Raw genomic sequence first — 22,276 nt, forward strand, 5'->3', positions numbered from 1 at the left:
CACGACTATCAGCCGGATCCCCGGGGAGCCAACCTTATATACCTAGCCTCTAAACGATATCGCTCGGGGATGATCGATACCCCAGACAACTCTGGGCGGAGCCAGGCAGCGACCCTTAGGATCGGCCAATCGGGAATTCGGGAGGCTCGAAATTATACGGAAGGTACGGAGCCATTGGTTCAAGTCCGAGGGCCTTGAGGCGAGTCTCCGGTGCTCAAACGGGTTTTTCTTTGTGCGCGATCGCGGTGGGCGTAAGCTTTTCTACTCACACCATGCAGCTTTTCGTTCTCCCGAAGAGGAGCCATTGCGGCTCGGTCCCTAAGTGCAAGACAAGTATAGGTACGGCTAGATTTTACCACGTCGTTTAGCTTTTCGGCGAGATCCGTTTATCAAGAAGGGTTGCCGTAATAGTTAAATTGTTTTTTATGTTTCGCCGTTGGAGTCTGGTGGAAATCGATTTACACTACTTTGTAAGACGTACCCATACTGTTCTAGCTTTTGCGTGAAACTTTATACGAAGCATCCTTGTATTCGTTCCTATTGAAAGTCAGACACTCTGTTTTCTCGAAGTTGGTCTTCTCGGACGAATCTATAACGCAGGTCTTTTACAACGTTCTAAAAATATTTTCAAACATATTGTTTTACGGTATGTGGAAATTTTTACTACAACCGAATAACGCGAAGGATTCAAGAATCTTTTCTCGTTAGTGGGAGACTAAGTTGAGAAAAAAAAAGTGGAATCGTTGTGAAGTATTTTCAGGACCATTCGATCAATGAATTTTGGAAAGCTTTGGACCAAGACTTGTGATCAGGCGATTTGAATTCCTGTAAAAAGTAGGTAAACACATCAGGAATATTACTGATATTGGAATTTAAAGAGTTATACCTAGTTGGAAGTCCGAAAACGGGCAAATTTTCAAGAATTTTTCATTAAGGGAAATTTTAATTTGTTGATATAAAAATTTGCATACATATTGTGGTAACATTAAACTTCATCCTGATATATTTTATTTGGAAAAATTGTGATTTTTAAATCTGCTATAGGCGATTTCCGGGAGCACCTCTAAAAAAAGGCGTCTTGTCGTGAGCAAGATATCTCTGAACTGGATCGTCCGAAGTAGAAAACCAAAAAGATTTAATGTATATACGTTATTATCTGGTCTTTAATCGAAGGAATAAGCAAAATATTAATTTTTAACAAAACGGCGGCTTCTCAAAAGAAAAAAACAAAAAAAATATTCGATTTTCCATAAAGATTTTCGCCTTAGTTTGTTTATAAAATAGATAATATTTATCGATGAGAAAAAACCTTCGATCAAGGACTGAAAAATATCCATAAAGCTTAGGTAAAAAATTGCGACTGATCAGTTAATCCGTTTCCGAGAAATCTTGCCTACCGAGTTTGAAAACATGATTTTGAGAAAAACGCGTTCAAAATTTCAAAAGCTCATTCAAACGCTCCGGAACGTCTTTGAAAATTTGCGCGTAACTTGGAGAATATTTGTCGAATTGACAAGAAATTTTCTATGCGTATACTTGAATGTACGTGTACGTTACGAAAATGAAAATAAACTACTTAATCAAAACCAGACAACCGATCAGATCCTTACAAATTAAAAGCTACATAGCTCGGATAATTTGCTGTATGGAAGTTTGCCTGCAGTCGATTAGCAAGATATACGAATTAAAAAGCGGCGTCCGTCGGCCAATTGTGAGAATTGATTGTGAGCGTCAAATCGCGCGGCGATTATTATAACGAAGGTCGGAATGACAGCCTGAGAAAATCATTTACAGAGCCGTATATACGCATGGATTCGTATACGTTGGTCTCGTACGCAGTGCATGGCGTTAAACCGAGGTTCCATTCAAGGGATCTTGAATTGAATTGATGCGGGCAACCACACGCAGCTTAAATATTAGTCTTTCCTCCGGCGGTGCAGCGGGATGAACGGGTAAATCAGACATCGCCTGGCCGTGTCGGTGAATGGGCAAATATTCAAATTAGGTAGGTACCTTTACACGAGTTCCCCGGCTCCTGCCCCCGCTGACAATAAAATACTCTCCGTATGCAATTATACAAGGTGTTAATGCGATCACAATGGAACCGGCCTGCCAACCCTTACGTACGAAGAAGATCACGCATCCCACACATTGTAGATACAGAATAAAGTGCGGTGGGATCCGTGATGATTCCCCGTCGTACACGACAAGGTTCGTTACCTTTTCACCTAATTTTTGCTCGATACAACATCCGCGGGCGATTTATTTCGAGAATTTTCAATGCGATTGCGGGATACACTGAGAGAAATTTTTAGTTCCGGTTACCGCTCAGTCCTTGACTATTTTCATTTTTTAAAATCGAAAAATATACCTCTAGGTAGAAAATGAAAATTAGTTTTCTAGTTGTTACCGGAAAGTCTGGTATCCGTTACTATTCTTTCTCGTTACGATCACTGTTGCTATATTTTCTTGTAACTGTTGCGAAAATTTAACGATTGTGCAACGATAAATTGACGTTGAAGCCTTGTTTAACTAAAAGAGTAGAGTAAACCTCAAAAACTGATTTTGCGTTGCAATTACCAAAAACAGATCGACGATAGCGCAAAATGTTTAGGCGTACCTCGTTTTTCGTAATTCCAACAATATTGAAACAGTTTTTTCAACGATACCTGTTTTACTCAATTTTTCTAGTTACTGTGAAAAATGAAATTTTTCTCAGTGCATTTTTGAAGAACCTGAAACGGAGTTTTAGGCCTCGTTTGGATTTGAAGAAAATTTCGACGTTTTATAGGCTTGTAACAATATTACCTATATTAGACCTTCCGGGATAGGGAAACACTGAATAATAAAAGATCACATATTTTAATCTCACGATTGCGCGTAAGTCTGAGGATCTGGAGAGTGTAAATGGGATTTAAATTCGATTCGGTTAATCCGAACAACAAAGAAATAAAGGGTTGAGGAAGGTTCAAGGAAGTCCTAAAATCTCGACTCTGGAAATTTGCGATGGAATAGCAGGAAGTTTCATGAAGATAAATGCTCGTTCAGTATATTTCTGATTTCGGTGAAGTTGAACCGATGCTATCAGATTTTTGAAAAAAATTCCAGATGACTCAAAGCATGGATTCATATTGTCTAGATTCGATGTAGAAACCTTTTAAATCACTTGATCCCGACTCTTTATGAGACGTTTGATCGAGGATGTTAAGTGTAATTTTCTGCGAAAGAATCGCCCGGTATTAAATTTAAAAAAAATACCAGCAATCGGTCGACTCCCTTTACCAAATCCAATTGTTAGTAAAAATCTAAAAATCCGCTGATCAAATCAGCTTTTAGCCACATTCTACGTATAAATGTTACGCCTACATGCATCTGGTGCAACCGTGTCTCTCCATACCATAAATACGTGCCTATCCTGTGTAGTTTTCGGGATAAATGCATAAGTCCTATTTCGGATCGCCACCCGTCGGTCGCGTGTCGTCACTCGTCATCGCATGCGACGCGGTTGTATGTATACTTATGGCGCAGAGGGTGACGTAGTATGGTCCACCCTGTCTTGTAGTTTGTATGGATATTCAGGCCTCCCCATTTTAATCGTTATGTACAGTCGAACACCCCCGAAGTTGATTGCCAGGATGCAATAATTTTCGGATCGAGGTTCGCGCTCTTCTTCGATCCAATTAAATGTACTGATCGGCAACGATTTTTACCAAATAAGAAACGGAATCATGAATAACGTAAATAGACAAGAAGTTAATTTGTCAAAATTGATGGGGTACATTCACTTGTTGAAATTGCAAATCATTTTGGAAAGCAGTCGCACTCTAAAACCGTTTGAAATCATTCAAAATCACTTGAAATCACTTAAAATCACGTTTAATCGTTTAAAATCGCGTGAAATTTTGTGAAATCACAAAAAATCACCCTTATATTCACTTGTTGAAATTACTTGGAATTGGTTGAAATCGCATGAAATTGTATGAAGTTTTTTTAAAATTGCTTGAAATCATTGAAATCATGCAATCGTTTGTCACTCAATCTACGAGTGAATACCCCCTCGGTCAAAGTATCAAAGTTTGTTCAAGAAACATCGTACAGCGATTGTTTCGAATTTCTCATTGGTGTTGAAGAAATTCCTTTCTTTTTTTGCCCTGATTTTTTCCGGAAATTTTGGTGATTAAGAACGTAGAATTTACGAATAAAATCATGATTAAATTAGATTAGCTCTAGTTTTTTTGTTATTCTAGTACTGTAAGGAGGGGGACGGTTTCTAATATTATATAACCATGATCTCTTTCGTTAATTATTCTTCAAACAATTTTTTATCGCTAAGCTATGTAACATTTTTTTGATAAGCTTTACATATTACACAAAAAAAAAAAAAAAAATCGAATTTTTCATCTAAATACTTCTTTTGTTTATTCACGTATGAAAATGTCGATAAAATAAATAATTAGAGTTCCAGTTTCGAAAAACTACGCTTACTCTTGGGGTCGTTGACATCAAATCTTACCAAGACCGCACTTAAATATCAAGGGCAACAAAACCACCGCTGACCAGTGTCTTTAACGTGGGTGAAAATTTGAATAGGAAAATTTCCTAAAGTCTGAAATATTCTTGAACGCGATATTCCGATTTTCCAACACATTTGCATGCGAAAGTATGCGCCACCGGGGTGAAACGGGTCCGTCCCTCCCCGTGTCCGTCACCCGGGTAATAGAGATTTCACGCCGCGGGCCCCTCTCGAGTTCTCACAGTCGGGGTCCCCGGGTCGCCGTTTAAGAATTGGCCTGGTTGAAAGGCTGGTTCGGTTCCCGGTCCCTTTGGGCCGAGGCATAATTTCTCCCTCGATGAAGAACCGCCCTGGCGCGTGCCCCTAAGTATCTGTTTATAGTCACTGGGGATCAATTTGTTTGCCAAATTATTTATTGGTCAAATATGCTTACGAGGTTACACGAGTGGTTGCGGACAAACGGGATGTATAATGCCTGTACCGGAATATCTATTTACTCCTTTTATTTTTCTATATAACGCTGCGGTGATTGCGATGCGGTCGCGATTTGCGGGAAAGGTAAACATTCCAAGCCCCTCGATGATTTTTTTTTTTTATCAAACTCGGAGTACGTGAGATATATTATCGATTTTACGTGAGGGAATATTAAAATATGTTGAGTTTGATTTATTTTGTGATATTTTTTGATTATAACAAATTAAAATACTATGTTTATTTATACCTAAACGTTTAAGTAAACATGTGACAGATAATGACAGACACCATGTGATGAAATGATTAAAAAAAAATGTGTAATTCTATTTAGTTGCCATTATTCACAAACGTTGGAGAAAATAAAAGTTTTTATTCTTTGTTGATGTATGTGGGGCATTTTATAGGTAATCGAACTGACCAAGGCCTTCTCAAAACGTATGATATTGAATCCTTGTCAACAGGTTTTTTTTCTTAGCTAATAACAGTACCTGTATGTGATTTCTTGCAGATTTTTATTCGATAACGTTTACAGTTGATAAAATATATACAAAAACTAAGAATGTCCCAGTTTCAATTGACAATGAGTATAATTCTTAAATTAAAACTCACTTAAAACTGAAACTTTCACGTCCTGTACATTACTCTGTGCGGGCTACATTTTTTGAATTATACTTAATTGTTTAATATATTTTATAAAATGCCAACTTTTAAACGTTTTCGAAGAAAAATCTTGAATATAATCACAGATACTATCATTGTCTGAAAAAAAAAACAAAAAAACATTTTACGAAGCGTGAACCGGTTTGGCGAGGTGGTTTACACGTGTACGGAATGCACCATATCCCATACGTATAATACGAATCAGTCGCGGTGCGGTGTCGATATTTTTAAAATACTTGAATGGTATAATTCTTGCTGTCCGCGACGACAATTTCGCAATTATCTTTGACGAAGATGCCCGAAACCCAGCCAAACTGGCCCTCCTTCGTTCCCTTGGATCCCAAAACTCTTAGCAGTTCACCTGTGGCTGTAAATATCTGAACTCTCCCATTACCGGAATCGCCGACGATCACGTTTCCCTTCGGGTCCAGCGTCACTGTCTCCGGAGATCTGCAGTCATAATTTAAATCGGCATTTATTCTCGGAATTCGTTCACAGAAGGTTGCCAATTTTATTATCAATTTAATACTAACCTCAGCAGCCCTCTATGCGTTCCTGGAGTTCCAATGGTGCGAAGAAGGTTCGCGGCGTGGTCGAATATCTGGATAAATTACGATTTGGATAAAGTTTACGAGTCCCGAGTTAAAACGACTCAAAAAAGAAATCCTAATGTCTAACTACCATCCACTTCCAAACCTCGCAATTTCAAAACCATTAGAATAATAATCTATACGTTAGAAGTAGGATGTACGAAAAGTTTCCACACAAGCGTCACCTTTATTTTGTGATTCCCACAATCAGCGACGACGATCACAGTTTCCGAAACTGCGACGGCTGTGGGCTGATTGAAGTGCGTAGCGTTATTCGTGATTTCCACCCCAGCTTTGGTCAGGACGGTTTCAGCGTTCCCGGTCGGTCCGATGGTCGCGAAGGTTGCACCGTCGGGTGTCAAGATATGGATTCGGTCGTTTCCCGTGTCCGCAACGTAGAGTAGATTCCTCGAGGGGTGAGCCGCGATTCCCTCAGGACTACGGAGCTGCCCGTCGCCTTGACCCTTCGTGCACAGCCGCCGGAGAAGCGTTCCCTTGCTGTTGAACACGTGGATGCAGTGCTTCCACTTGTCTGTCGATCGGAATGACAATTACGAAATTAGATCAGTGGATGGAACATAGCTAAAAGTCCAAAACATTCATGAACTCCTCGTCAAATTGCGGCTGCTTTTCCTTGACCCTTTAATTCACGCTGGGACGCTCAGCGTCCCACCTTTTTTTTTTTTGCAGCTTTTTACTTATTAAACTATTTATTTGGTAACAACTGCAGAGTTTTTTGGTACCACATGGGCCCTGAAATATTTTTAAGTCTAAAAAAAATATCAAATTCATTTATTTATTTATTGACAAAATAGCACGTGTCAACGAATGGTCGAAATTCGTACTTTTTGACGAAAAATAGCATTTTCTGCTAATCTACCATGAAAATCTGAATGCGAATTTTTACACAAACTTAATGCACGCCAAAAAATGTAGCTTCGGGTTGGTTTTTTTAGTCCGCCATATTGAATCCGCCGTTTTAACTTTTGAAAGTTTCGAGTTCAGATTCGTAATCAGCGACCCCATAAGCCCATGTATGCAAAATTTCAAGTGAATCACATGTAAGGAAAAATGTATGCATGAAAAGGTTAAGCATATAATCGTTGGTAAACATTATAGCTTGCAGGACAGAAAAACAGTGTCAGGAACTGTTTCTGTGATCATATGTTGTCTGCGAAACAGTCTCAGCAAATCTGTAGATTTTCATCAAATTGAATAAGATACAAGTCAGCCGAAACGATATCCAACCATTTGGGTTATTTGTTATTTCCATGATGCGCACTATAGGGATTCCTAATTGTAAGCAAATCAGAGTACACGTCTACCCTAAGCAGCTCCGATACACTACTCCGATGCTGTTTTGTTAGCACGCGGATGATGGGTGCGCTCCGAAACTAGCTGCCAGCGCTAAAAACTCCCTAGGACAGAGTCAGAGCTAATCACGACCTCGGCAGTGCAAAAGAGACAAAAGATTATTGACAGTCTGGGAGTTAATTTCGGAACGCGGCTGACGTCGTTCCGGAGAAACTCTGAACTGCTTAGAGTGATCTCGTACCCTGATTTGCCTATACTTAGGGGTCCCTATGGGGCGCATCGTGGCAATAACCTGGTATACTGTTATTGTTTTCCAAGTTCCCGACTATAGTTGAAAAAGCTTGTGAAAATGGATTCTACCAGAAGAAGATATCGGGCCCCATCAGTCGCAAAAATACTCACAATGTGAGGCGAGTAACTCTTTTAATTTTTGGTGAAATTTCCGGTTTCCTAGATTTCTGAAATGACTTTCTCTCTTTCTTTACTCCTTACTTTTTACATCTTTTTTACTTTCAGTTTGTATCGTGTAGCTTGATGAATATACTTACCAGTGACGAAAAGCTCTTCGAAGTCTTCGAGGAAGGCGACACCCTGGGGAGACATCATACCCTCATGCTGTATGCGTCTGTGTACTCGGTACTTCTTGTCGAGGACCAAAACTTGCCGAGTGCCCGGACAGGCCACTAAGAAATGTTTTTTCCAGGGGTCCATAGTGATACCTGAAGGTCTCTGAACTATTCCCCGGCCAGCTACGATCCTCGGTGTAAAAGTTTTGCTCCTGTTTTCGAGGGTAATGTTTTATTTCTGTTGATCCCTCATTGTAGATTCACAAAGCTTGAAATCGTACAACTAATAAACAATATTTTGGGCACGGAGTATAAGAATGGTGCTAAAGCAAGCCATTTTTTGCACGTATCTTAGAGTAAAATTCATTCCGTTTACTAATTTTGGATCGTTATTTAACAGTTGAAAGACTCTATTCACTACAGACCTGTAATAAAACTGAGCAGTTTCCTCCGACGTGGCAAAATTTATCCTCTGCTTTTCGTCCTGATCGTCCAGAGAATCACTAATCTCTGGCTGCCAGTAAGCAACCGCTGTCATGAGTTCGCTTGCTCGTCGATGAAGAGCCAAGAATGTTTTGACCTGAAAATAAGCGCCGATCAGTAAGTTTCAAAAACTAGCATGAATTTTTGGAATGAAAACAATAAAACTTCTTCGCTTTTTGTGACATCGCTTATAAGCTCAATTCCTGAATAATCTTTCGTCGCAAAAATTCCCCGACAAACGAGCATTGCGCAATATTCGAAAAGCTGCATAAGTATCTATAGGTATATCTTGTTTGTTTTTCAATCCGCGACGTGCATATCAATTATAACAACGGAAACAAACGGCATTCGGTTTCTAACATAGGTGTAATTTTATCGGGTAACGGGGGCACGTGATTGCGCGTAGACGAGTCGCGAGAAGGCAAAACGAAAGCAAACCACCGTCAAGCCTATTTTCGGTACACGTGCAGCATCCCCCGTTGGATTTCGGGTGCCGATCTGCCCCCGATGGACGTCGTTCCACCCCCGACGGCCAGCGCACGCGTCGCCACGCGACCCGCTCCTCGAAGGGGGGAAGAACACTCGGGAACACGCGGATCTTCTCTGTCCTCGATTGCCCGCAATTTAGTGCCGCATCAACGCATTCGAAACGCACTCCGCAGCGCTCCTAGGTACACATAACCGACCGCAGTATCTATCCATCCTCGAGAACGGCATGTGTCACTTCCATTCCAAAGTTAGCCGCATTGCACATTCGCTCGATTGGCAAACCACCGATATTTATCGCTCGTGCAGAAAGCTGCCGATGGTCGAACAACATTAAAGTACCGGACCCGACTATCGTCATATCCTGCAAAATACTGGGAAGCCTGAAAAAAGTTCATTCAAAAAATTTCCGTATATACTTGTCATTCAGAAAGTTTGAAAATTACTAAAATAAAATTCTATGCTTATGTTCAAAGGATGGTAAACAATTGTATTTCAATTCAATTCAACCTTATCAAAGCGTAAAATTTCTAAAATCTAACCATATTGGGCGTTTTCCGTGAAACTCACTACTCAACGCCCGTCAATAGGCAATCGAAGCTACATTTAGAATACACTTGGTTGCCTATCTACAGGCGTTAAGTAAAAAAAAAATTCGAATTTGTTACACGTTTCTTTATTTACCGATGTTGATCGGCGAGATGAACAAAAAAAACTCCTTATACAATTGAATCTTGTTCCTTTTTTCACTTCCAACACGAAATCTCGCAGAGAATCGTGGATCATTCGAAAACAATCTGTTACCCCGTATGGGTATAAGAAATCGGTTAAAGAGTAGAATGGCGCTGACTGCTACACGAGTGGGGTTGTTACTTGCTGCAGTAAACATAGGTATTAGAAGCCAAACGACATGCGAGTTAGTTACAGGTCAGTTCATTTTCCCAGGGGCCCCGAACACGCGGCTAATGCGCAGGGGAGGCCCTCGACGCAATATGTCACTGTGGCTAATTTGGGGCATAACCGGCCCGGACCCGATCTAAGCATCGTCGCACCGCTTTCAATTACCCATCCGAATGATTACTCGTTATCGCGTTTTCCGTCGACGCGCAAAAGGAGTACCACGAAATGGTTTCTGCCTAGGTAAGTGCTCGCTACTTGCGAGTTAAACAAGGCGTTCGGTACTGTGGATGGGATGATAAAAAAGAGTAATCGTAAAATCTGCAATTCTCCTAAAGGCACTCATGATAATGACGATACAGATCCTATGATGGTATCAGCGATCATTTCAAACGATTTGTCAACAAAGCGATGGCCGATTTTTTTCTCGTGGGATTTGTCATTCAAATGGTAACACTGGAAACTTTTTTCAACCACTGTGTACACTCCAACCTCGAGAATATAAGTGTGTTTAACAATTACGGACCTTTGTTTATGTTCAAGAATATATACCTGTGTATTTTTCATCGTCCATGATTCGTAATTACTGTTTACTTCCTGTTTTAGTATTTATCACACTTGTGATTTTCGCTTCGTAAATGATTTTCTAAAAAAGAGGATAAAAATATATGACATGTGCAGTAATACAAGTTAACAGAAAGCGTGGATTGTGGTTGACTTTATGCGTTGCCTTCCAAAGTGTGTGGATTGGATACACCGATTGCGGATGTTTCTGTGTGAGAAGTGTGCGGATGACGTGAATTATTAGAGCGTTCTGCGGAGAGTTTGAGGGGGGGAAAAGCAGTTCAGGGTGTGGCCTAGACAGAGGCGAGGGCGTGCCACTGAAGGAGCCCGAGGAGCGAAAGTAAATTGATTTGTTATGGAATCCCGTGAAGCGGCAGTGAGCTTTTATTCGCCGAGCTAAAATATGCGTAAAAATACTACACGCATACACTAACGTTGACATAGAATTTTACAGTATTTAATTCATGCTGTATAATAGTTAGCTTGAGAACAAAGGAAACATTAATAGGCTGTTGAAAGTCTCAAAAATCATTGCGTAAAAGGAAACTTGGTCAGGCATTTAATTCTGAATTCGTTTTTTGGATCAGGAATTTGATTGATGCTAAAAATGAGAAAAAATCATTGGGAAAAGCGCAGGATACGAAAGTGGCAGGCTCGTTATCCATATTGTTTCACGATTTGAACAAAGAGTCAAGCAATAATCTTGCTTCATTTAACACAAATCGAACTATTATGAGCTTTGTAAACTCAGCATAAATTTGTACAAAGTAAATAACTTCATTGATTCAAGTAAAAATTTGTGTGCAGCAGATGAATTATTTCGTATATTCTCTCGCGACAAAAGTTTAGTAATTAGTCCCAGCCCTTAATTTTGTTGGTGGTAAAAATGGTGTCTTATCGCCAAGAGAAATCTTTATTTAATGCGGTTACTATTTCCGTTTTTCATTATAATCGGAAAATATAGTTTTTTGGTAGAAAATAAAAATGCGCTTCGTAGCGGCAACCTGAAAATCAAGTCCGAATTATCATTCTTTATGACGATCGTTACTCAGACCATATTAACTCGCCATTTTAGCGATACTCATTTTACTAAAATTTTCTCCCAACTGTACAAAGAATGTAATCATTCCCGGTGAAAACCCCTGTCGCGACTCAAAAATATCTTAAAAACGGTATCGAAGGGTGGTTCGCGGGATCGTCTGGCTTTGCTGCCACCAGCAGCTTGCGCGCGTCCTTTTGCACACAGTAGTAATGGCCTGTCACTGCCAGACGCGACGAGCCATCGCGTTCCGAAAGGGATGCTGGGTAGGCGTTCCGCGCCCGTAGAAACGGAGATACTCGAGTCGCACGTGCGCATATCTAGGGAAACCGGGTGTGTAGGTGAATGGCTGCTGCGTTTAACTACAGGTATCCGCATGTGTAACCGACCTGGTCTCGGTGTATAAGCTTCGTTCCCGGCGTTCACCGCTGATCAATAACGCCGCATTCCTCGGCCCGGTTGCTCAACCTTATACATATGTATATCGAAGGTCATGCGCACCTTGCCAAGGAGTTTGTCAAATTTCACAAAACCAGAACTCTGTTCGCAGATTTTACGCCGTGAACATAGTCCAACTGACCTTCAAAATTGTTTCATCGACAGAAGCTGTTCGCAGTTCCGTCTTTTAATATCCTAGCACGTAACTAATTTGTAGCCACTTTTACCATCGTGCGATTGCAGTATCGGTTATGAAGTTTTATCACATTATCACGAAGTATCGCAGTTATAGCTTTCCAGGACTTTTTATCCTCAGTGTTCGATATTCGTTAATAATTTATGGCTCACCTTCTCCTGATTGTCGGCGAGAGTGTCGAACTTGAAGCATTGATAAGCATCGACCTCCTCCTTTGTTCTGATTATCTTCCCTTTGAGCTCCTCAGCGAGATGTTCACCCTTTCTGGCCGATTCCTGGACTTGCTGTATTCTCTCTTCGCGCTCCTGCCGCAGTTCTCCGATTCGCAACTCGATGTCACGATCAATGTATTCCATCAGCTGATCAACCCTTGTCTGTAAAAATGGTTAAATCGATTATTTCAAGCAGCCCAATTACCGCATCACCGTTCGTTCACTCACCTTGTAATCTTGAATCCTGTGTTGAAAACGATCCGTCGTGTTACTGAGCTGCTCTGTGATGTTGCCGAGTTGCTCTTTGAGGTCGTCCATATGGGCGACCCAGCAAACGCTGCAAAATATCTGGAAAAAGGATCGACGTCAAGCTAGTTGCGCTTTCAGGAGAACGGAGCCCTGCGATCACTCACCTGTTTGCAGTGTTTGCATCTATTTTCCCTCGTGCACGCGGTCTCGCATTTAACGCACCGGATTTCCTGGACCACAGGCTCCGGCATAGACATCAGTGAAGACGGTCCCTGGACGAGAGATGACGGCTGATCTACGCAGGGCGCAAAGGTCACAACAGGACTCGAGAAGACCAAGTGTTCCAGACTCTCGCCACCAACGTTTCCCATCACTCGCAGAAGATTCTCGATGTACAGGTTCGTTGGTAGGTCACGAGGCACCGATTCGACCACCGTCAACTTGCAAAGCGGGCACTTGATCGTTCTTCCTGCAGGGAATACGATCATACTCAATCATAAAGTTTACGCCGATTAAAGAGTCTGTCGCAATAGTGCCGCCCACCATCGTTTCCCAAGTAGTTAAGCTGCTCCTCCAAGCATTCGAGGCAGAAGGTGTGCTGGCACGGCATCATGCGTGGTGTACGAAGTCGTTCGAGGCAAATGGGACACTGTAGTAGGTCCTCGATCGCCCCAAGGGAAGTTCTGCAATGGTTTAGGAGCATAAGAGAGGTGCAAAGTACGTAGAGATCATTGCGCGTTTTTCGTTAACTTTATAAGCTGTGAGTGTCCGAACCCGTGAGATTTCCTTGAATCGTTGTTCCTGAGTTCCACCGTCGGTTCTTCAATGGCGGATTGACTGGAGTTGAAAACTGGCCGGGACTTGGATGCCTTGGGATCGGGACCCAGGATGAAGTCCGCTGGGAGTTCCGTCATTTCCTGCATTATAGCGCTGGACTCTTCGTGGTTTTCGACCGGTCGAGGATTTGTCGAATCGTGAGAAAGTGGCCTCTTGAATACCGACTTCCACTTCGAAGTCATTCTGGAAACGCCAATCTCTATATCAGATCAAAAACAACAGTACTTGCCAGTAGTCAGCACCGCCTCAATCTTATCAATTATGAATTGATTCGGTATCAAGTTATTATCGAAGAAGCATTTTTTCACGTCAACGCGATGAAATGAGAGGCACAATAATCATAATTTAGTATGATGCATTTGTATACTCTGTGACATGCGATAAAATGTGTGAAAAAATTTAGCTGGGTGTTATCCGTACGTACTTTGAGTATAATTGATTGTAAATCGTACTGAATTCCTGACTAAGTACTAGGTCAAACCGTATTATGGAAGATCAGAAAAATAAAATATGATAAGGTACGTTGTTTTTTTAGAGTATTTTTGTAATCTCTCAAATCGCGCTACCTGCACTCCAAAAATTACGATACTGACATCACGATCCATTTATGGTTTTTGAAGATATACAATCCCAACTCAAAAAGTATAAAAAAGCCAATATTTTTTCTTCTATTGGCGACAATGCAGGAATCTCAAATCGGAATGGAATCGTAAAGTTTAAATTAATCTTACCCGGGATTATTGGCCGCTGTCGGCCACGGGGCGTCTTTTACAGTCGATTTTAATGTACAGCAATAAGGTGAATGTATTACTGTACTGATCCAAAAGTTCTTTCGACGCGGAGGATACTGCTGATATCTCGATAAGCTAGATGTGATGAAAGACCGTCGAAATAACGGGACTGATTGTAACGTCAAAGGAAACGATATTTTCACCACGATAACAACGTTATCAAGTACACTTATATCCACTAATCAGAAGATAACTTAAGAAAAAGTTGCTGTCTGTGTACAAGACAGGTTATCAGATCCAATAATCGATCTTATCACCATACTTTGAGTGTCAGCAACACTTTATACTTGAAAATGCTTTTCGTGTAATTACCAAACGGGCTTACAAGTGCATGCACACACCATATATAGCGAACGCGCGTGTCAACGCGGTTATATCGGAATATGCGAGTTTCGTTTATCAAACAGAATCAAATGCTGCAGTTTAATTCAGTACAGATTTCTTGGGTCAGTCGGTAGATTTAAAAATACAAAGTATATTTGTGTTTGAGATTTTTATATGAAACTGGCTTCGTGATCAAGCAATCGAATTATCGTGGACAGTCGAAGCTTCACAGCAAATTTTGAATCAAAGAAATCTCGAGACTTCCCGCGTCTGATATTTAATTAATTATTAACTTGCGTGTAAGATTTCAGGTATTTCGGTAGTCGATATCTCTTGATTACAGCGCGTGCAGTGTTAGAGCCATTCGAGTTATTTGTGAATTCAATATTATTAAGGAACAAGCTGCTTTCACAAACTAATAATATTGATCCTAATAAACGATCTGAGCAAACATTTTATGAAAAGGTAGCAAGAAAGTTTCGAATTTATCTGTTAAAAAATCAATTTGGTTTTTTTGAATTACCTTATAATATTGTAAATACACTTTCTTCTTTACGCGGAACAAAATACCAACAAAAATTATAGATCCTTCTGTGATAAAGGGTACGTTTTGCTTCCTAATCTTCGAAAATGTTAGAACAAAGCTACTGATTGGCTGATTCTTGCAATACTGATCAATCAGACGAGTCTATCGGTTCTTTCGTTCTCAAAATGTGCCAAATAACACATATCCAATATCGCCAGGAACGGGAAGGAATTCGAAATTCTTTCAAACTCTCTCGAAGCTCGAGATAAATCGAAAAGCGATAGAATCGATCTTAAACCAGACTCGACGCTCGAACGGTTTGACGTGTCGCCATGTTTGTTTTTCGGTCAGCGGATTGAAAATAATAGAATGTAAGCGATGAGGAGAGGAGCGTATTAACTTATGCAGTTGGAATAAAGTCTGCGATTATCCGTGGCTAATTACCGCGCGATGGTAGTGGAAATAAGGACGTTCATAAATGCATCCTCGCGGGGTGAAATTCGCGTGTGATCTGCGTGTAATAAACACGTACAATTAATGCCAAGCTTGGATTTGGTGGTTAAATGGGTTTGCTACACAAAGTGCTAGTGAATCTGACAGTTCTCGCCGTATTCCTGATAGTCTTTTATTGCTTCCAAACGCCGAGTTCCGCCCCAGCGACATTTTATCGCAATACAGAATCCAGAAATGAACTTGCAAAAACACCGAACGTTTCGTCCGCCGTAGCCCTCGCATCTCGGAAGGAAATAAATGACGAGTACTATAATGTGTGGTGCATATTCACAAAGGTTACGTCAAACTCTCCCCTGAGGAGGAAATTCAAAATATTTACCGCCTCTATGCTCAAACTGACCTCCGTCAACCTCGCTTTTCACGTCATCAGCGATCCAGCTAGTCGCGAAATCGCTGAACCCCTTATTCAGGGAGTCATCGCCACATCTGGAAAATCTATGAAAGTATGTACTTTTAAGGATGAATAGGATCGACAGTCCGCATCAAAATTCAAGAAAATAGAAAGAACCGTTTGCAAAAATCTCCAGCGATTTCACCTGCGTCGTTACTAGTGATCACAAACGAAGGGAAAATTCTCACTACATGATAGAAATTATTTTCATCAAATTCAAATAAAATCAGCTAAGATATCAAGAATTTGAGAAAAGGTTTTACTATTCTAACGTTCCAAGTGAATAAACTTTGCTACTTTTGATCCGATTCTAATATTTTGTGGCTCATTTTGTTCACCAAGAAGACCGCCAGAAATTGCTGTAAAAAAATCTATTCCCTAGCTTTCGATTCAGACTGTTGCTTTCATTCATTCTTATATTCATTACACACATCCTCCACTTACGGGATCCTTTGATCTTTGAATTTGTATTTCAGGCAGAAATTCAAGAGTGTAACTTAAAGAGATATGAAATTTCTAGGCGCACTTACACCCCTCGAAAGTTCTATAAATTTGAGTGGACCTTGATTACCCAGTTTTAATTTGCGTAATATTTTCAGGTAACGTACTACGACGTGCATGTGCTGGCTAAACAACTGGAGGATATTGTGTCGACAATGTCACCGTACTTCAGCAGTAACCCAGGAACCTACTACTCTGACGCGCTCTTCTTTCTTTCTCTTGGACTGCACAGGATAGCGCCAGAGAATCAAAAGAAGGCCGCCATGTTTGATGCGGATACAAAATTTCGAACAGATATCAAAGAGCTATTCGAGGAGTTTAATAAATTTGGACCTGAAGCCTTGTTCGGCCTAGCACCTGAACTGACTCCCGTCTATCGGCACGTTCTTTATTTATACAGAAGCAAAAACCCTGGCACCTTGTTCGGAGAACCTGCTTACCTAGGCGGTTTTCCAGGGTTTAATAGCGGTATGGTACTTTTCAATTTCGAAAAGTTGCGAGAATCTCTGGAGTACGATAACATACTCAGCATGGACAGCGTCGACCATATGACCCAGAAATATTACTTCAAGGTTTGTACAATCCTGACTGTTTTCACAATTACGTCAAGGTATTTTCGAAATGTTTTTATATCATTTGGCATTGTGAGAAAAGCGTGGAAAGAGAATAAATTTTAGTACCTATTTTATATCGCTCACCTGCTGGGGAGTTTAATTTTTTTCCATATTGGCTCATCTTTGGGAAAAAACATTGCCACACAGTAGGGGAACATTTCGTCGGATTCTCTAAGGCAAATATTTGTCGACATGTTGAATAAATTCTTCAAGCACCTTGAACTCCACAGACATGTGCAACAAAAGTAACAAATGTTTACAACTTTCTATTTCTATTTGATTCTACGTTAATCACTTTGCACGTTATTCAATAATCCAGTTTTGAAAAACGTTGACAAACTTGAATTATCTAATCGCAAGCAACTTGAATAGTCATTCACAGTCGAGGCACACATCTGTGAATATAACTTTCATCTGCTTTATATCTTCGTATCTACACTGATAGTGGGCCATTTTTTCTATACAAATAATAAAATTTGTAAATACGTCCAAATTCCGGCTGTTCCTAATCCTTCAGGTGGTGGTGTTGTGGTAAATTTTGTTTACGTTACATTGCAAGCTTGTCTAATTTCATTTTGCAGGGTCATTTGGGGGATCAAGATTTCTATACTATTCTGGGTATGGAGCGGCCTGAATTGATCCACAAGGTGGACTGTGGTTGGAACAGGCAGCTGTGCACGTGGTGGGGAGAGCATGGATACTCCGATGTGTTTGCCAACTATTCTCACTGTGATGCAAGAGTCAAACTTTGGCACGGTAATTGCAACACGGCAATTCCTGATGATTAACTGCAATGAGTCAAGCAATTTTAAATAAAATTCAATAACTATTTAAGTATTATGGCAAATGAGATAAAAGTTTGTTATTAAAAATGTATGGACGCACTAGACATATTTTGTAAAAAAGTAAAACGTAATTATAGTTTATATTATATATATATTATACATACACACACACACAATCGACTCTGTTTTAACACTTTTTTCCCTATGCTTCATTTCCTTGCCTATATTAGTTGAGGTGTTCTTTTCAACTATCTTGCCTGGTGAAGGTAATATCTTCGTTTTTGCGATTTAAAGTTTTGGAAAATAAGTTTTATCAGGTTACATTTACGTGAATTATTCAATGTTTGATACATCATTTTTGATTAACTTTAATATGACTATCAGTTATAAGATTTATAACTTACATAAATAGATATTACATACAGTTCTTTTTTCTTGTTTTTTTTTTGTTTTCTTTTTTTTTCTTTTTTAGTTGTATACAGGCTGAAATGAAATACAGTATCAACATAATAATAAGTTTTCTTTCATCATCATCAACACAATATATTTACAGAAGATAATAGATATGTTTTAATCTTTGCTTTTTAAGGGTGCTGCCTCTTACGTTGACCTTGATCCTGTCAAATCTAATACTACATAGCAAACAATGGCATAATAAACATAGACACAATCGTATTCATATGTAATTATTACATATAAAGACTATTTATGTGTTTCATGATAACTTGTTAAATTTACACAATGAATCTCATTAGAATCGAAGCATCGAACAAACGATAGTTGCGTAACATGTAATCATAATTTCATATCGAAAAGTCTGCTGGATTCGAACATAATAAATCAATGTTTTGCGTTTACTGCCGTGTTTACAAAGCAATTTTTTGGATTGCAAAATTACAATCGAAGTAAGTATATGCAACTGTTTTCTGTTAATGTTTAAATATAACTGGATCATCGGTTCTAACTAACTAACTACGGATAAATATATGCAATGTTTAGTATAAGTGTTAGTTAAATAATTAAATTGATTATATCACGCATTATGTACGTACGCATCGTGTGGTAATCCTTAAATTAATATATTATACATTCACCATCAATTTTATAGAATTATTGTCAAATGTAACAAAATGACGCTTTGGTAGAACTAAAAAACAAACTATATGTATATCATGTGTATATAATAATAATAGACACTTCATGTGCATGATTGTCCTTTCGTTAAATATAATGTATATAACGGCGAATGTTAATGACCATAAAATAATAACTGAAAATAATAACTCGTACTTTTTTTAACACACTTTTTTTTCAATGCTTTTTCCCTCCTCGTTTTTCTAGTATAAGTAAATTCTGTCTGGGTACAAAGTTTTACGCTTTTACTTACGTCTTCTCAGTCGTCTTGCGAGCATTATTTTTCGAATAATATCGCTCCAAAGTATCCTATACAGAACATGACTAAATACACACCGTAAAGTAGCACCTAAAGTGGAAATAAATTCACCACGCGTTAATTCAATATTAATTCAATATATATATATATATATATATTATATATACTACGTACCTGTATATGTATATTATATACACACATGAATTCCTTTACTTTATGATACATACACGTTATATATGCAGATGGAAAGAAATGACTAGTAATCCATATATTTCGAGTTTAGTATAGCTATAATAGATTAGTTTTTGCGTTGTATTAAATGACCATATTCATTCCTTTCCATGTACCGCTTCACCTTACATCGTCCGATTGATTGACTTCGCAATTAACGCCATACTAAATTTATAGAAAATAATTATTCAAAAATAATCCAACTCTATGAAGATTTTTGAAAAATTACGTACACCTGGCTGATAATTGTGAGCAATGTAGCGTTGCAGACTTACTCGCTGGCGTTCGCTTAGCTATGTACAAATCGCGAACTTGAGCCACCACCAATGTTGGTAGTCCTTCGTGAAACCTGGTCAACAAGATTATCAACGAATTATTACTCCAAGACGTAATTTACAATCGGATGAATACATGAAAATTAACGATTCTTGAAATTTAATCCGTGCAAAATAAACCCAACAGACATAATGAATGAAATGTGAGAAACCGTTGGTTTAGTCAAAGCTCATCATCCTTGATCTTGAATTGATATAACTGTACAATGATTATCATACTCACATGTCGCAGCTGTCCAGATCCACCAAATCCCCGAATAGACTCCAAAAGATCGTTCCTCGGGTCGGCTGCTACAATCATAGACTTTGGTCTTGCATTGGCGTTGGTGCTTTTTAGGGTGACGCCCGTTATGACGGGCATAGTTGGCGGCGGTTTTGGAATGTTGTTAGAGTTGCTGATTTGATTGTCTCCCTTGATCTGGACGACGGTCTTTCTCAGACCATTGTGGGCAGCTACATAATTCCCGTTCGAAATGTCGCCTATCGCGACTCTGTGGATGTGTGGTTTGTCTTGCGACAAAGTTACCGGCTCTTCCTCGGAAGGAACGACCTTGAATCCCTTGACAACAGGCATTAAAGTCCCCCGGCTGGTTCGGCGTGCAGTGCCCAAAACGTCGTGTTGAAAGACGGCGGTTCCGCGATTCGCGGGCGTAACGAAGTTCTTCTTCTCAGAGGCCACGGTCTTGTTCTCCCCCCTCTGACCGTTCACCTCGTTTCGGAAGGAGGTTTGATTCTCCGATTCGTTATCCCTCCGTACGAGCGTTCCGCTGATGGAATTCTCGGCTCTTCGACCGAGGCTTCCAAACTTCGGCACCGGTTGCACACTTCCGTTTTGCTCCCTGGCGAACGCCTGTTTCAGTTCCTTAAAACTCAGCGGTCTCGTGTCGACCTCGCTCTCGGTTGCGGCGGAGGCCTTGTTCGACTCCTCTTGGTTTCCGGTTCCATTAACGACCTCCGGCCTTTTTTGAGTCTCCTTTTCTCCCGAAATCGTTACCGAGGATTCGAACACAGCTATAGAAGCCGGCCTCTTGAAACCGGAGGCCGTAGTCCGAGTGATAAGCGTTCTTGCCAGCTCGTTTGGCTCTTTTCTATCGTGATTATCGACCGTAGATTCTTTCTCGGACCTCGATGATTTCGTCAGCGTATTTCTTACAACACTCGGCGTTACCGCTGTCTGAGATACCGCGTTTAGGACGGTTCTACTAACAGCGTTGCCCTCCTTATAATTCAGAGTCTTTGGAGCATCCTGTTGGATCCTCGCCGTTCCCGGAATTGGACTCTTTTCGAACTTGTAGTCTGTATCCGGTTTTATTTGAACTTTGGTCCTGGATCTGTCGGACCAGCTGCCAAGGTCTATAGCCGGTGGTCCTGCGTAGGTGTAACGCTTTACATGTGGTTCAATCGGCGCTGCAACGGGTGCAGGAGGTGTTGTTTGAGGACTCGGCTCTGCGGCTGTTTCTCCATTATTCGGGGATTTGACGGTTTCGACTCTGTTGAAACACGAGTTGATTAGGAAACTTTGAAGGATTTCAAAACTAGGATTTCGAAATATCGTATGATGTATAGTAGGGAAATTAGCTATACAAGTGCTGTAAAAATTTCAGGTTTGAGTATTTGAATATGTTTCAAGTATGTGTTAAGAGAAAGAATTTTGTGCAACGCATGCGTCAGAAGTGCTACTACTTCTCGTGCCTGCCGAGAGTGGCGTAAATGGCGCTTTACATGCAGGGACAGAATGAAGGTACTGCGCATGCGCAAATCCGCTCGACTTTAAATTCTCGCACTAGTGCTTTCCAAGGTCTGTAGATAAACCAATGGGCAAGGGAAGATCTTCGCATGGTTTGCCATTTTTGTTCCAATTCGTGTATAGTGTGTAGGTTTTATCCTACAGTCTGAACATAAATAAAATAAATATACCTCGGGCGCTACTTGCAATCGCCATTTTTGTTCTTACGGAAAATTCATCATTCTGCGACGAATCTTAACCTCTATCCACTCATCTATCTACGGACCTTGAAGTTTTCTATTTCTCGAGCTTGCTGCAGAAACAAGACTTCTCATAGATTTGTTGCATACACAGTTATGCCACACTTGTGCGAAAGCGCAACCACATGCACGCCTTGTGTCTCCTTGGTCGCAACTTCACAGCATGCGTATAATGATCATTTTCTCGCACTTGTATTACAATATTCTATATTACCTCACCTCGTTTCAACGGCAGAAGTGGGAGCGGCTTTTTCGGCCGTGCTTGTGTCGTCCGGCTGTGTTTGAGAGTCTTCAATCTGTAACGAAATGCCTCTTAGAACCTGAAAGTATGTAATACAACAATGAGAAACATGAGCCAGAGTACGAGG

At 40.2% G+C, this 22,276-nt stretch overlaps 3 protein-coding genes across 8 annotated transcripts in view; 1 reads left to right on the forward strand and 2 right to left on the reverse strand.

Moving 5' to 3' along the window:
• Positions 1 to 4,980: 4,980 nt before the first annotated feature.
• Positions 4,981 to 17,760, reverse strand: LOC124303684 (tripartite motif-containing protein 2-like). 3 transcript variants are annotated; one of them, XM_046761193.1, is made up of 11 exons: positions 14,250 to 14,422; positions 13,456 to 13,701; positions 13,225 to 13,364; positions 12,846 to 13,150; positions 12,661 to 12,780; positions 12,373 to 12,594; positions 8,543 to 8,697; positions 8,100 to 8,329; positions 6,423 to 6,769; positions 6,181 to 6,248; positions 4,981 to 6,097 (listed from the first exon to the last, which is right to left on the reverse strand). In XM_046761193.1, the coding sequence occupies exons 2-11, from the start codon at positions 13,698 to 13,700 to the stop codon at positions 5,875 to 5,877; spliced, it is 2,055 nt and encodes a 684-aa protein (XP_046617149.1). In that variant the 5' UTR covers position 13,701; positions 14,250 to 14,422; the 3' UTR covers positions 4,981 to 5,874. The 3 variants fall into 3 exon arrangements, with proteins under 3 accessions (XP_046617149.1, XP_046617148.1, XP_046617150.1); XM_046761192.1 differs by lacking the exon at positions 14,250 to 14,422 and adding an exon at positions 17,263 to 17,760 and having other exon boundaries at positions 4,983 to 6,097; XM_046761194.1 differs by having other exon boundaries at positions 4,983 to 6,097; positions 13,456 to 13,717; positions 14,250 to 14,398.
• On the forward strand, positions 15,481 to 18,250 carry LOC124303686 (xyloside xylosyltransferase 1). The gene is made up of 3 exons (XM_046761198.1): positions 15,481 to 16,115; positions 16,663 to 17,136; positions 17,760 to 18,250. The coding sequence occupies exons 1-3, from the start codon at positions 15,723 to 15,725 to the stop codon at positions 17,964 to 17,966; spliced, it is 1,074 nt and encodes a 357-aa protein (XP_046617154.1). The 5' UTR covers positions 15,481 to 15,722; the 3' UTR covers positions 17,967 to 18,250.
• Positions 18,251 to 18,466: 216 nt separating this feature from the next.
• Positions 18,467 to 22,276, reverse strand: part of LOC124303681 (mucin-5AC) — a 51,469-nt gene continuing 47,659 nt past the window's right edge. For 2 of the 4 annotated variants that reach the window (XM_046761191.1, XM_046761189.1), the window contains 3 exons: positions 22,128 to 22,228; positions 20,146 to 21,412; positions 18,467 to 19,936 (listed from right to left, as the gene is read on the reverse strand). In XM_046761191.1, coding sequence (XP_046617147.1) covers positions 19,877 to 19,936; positions 20,146 to 21,412; positions 22,128 to 22,228 — 1,428 coding nt within the window. In that variant the 3' untranslated portion in view covers positions 18,467 to 19,876. The remainder of the gene's footprint in view (positions 19,937 to 20,145; positions 21,413 to 22,127; positions 22,229 to 22,276) is intronic. The other 2 variants (XR_006907960.1, XM_046761190.1) reach the window with 2 other exon arrangements.

This window comes from Neodiprion virginianus, chromosome 4 (genome assembly GCF_021901495.1).
Source record: "Neodiprion virginianus isolate iyNeoVirg1 chromosome 4, iyNeoVirg1.1, whole genome shotgun sequence".
Taxonomy (NCBI): Eukaryota; Metazoa; Arthropoda; class Insecta; order Hymenoptera; family Diprionidae; genus Neodiprion; species Neodiprion virginianus.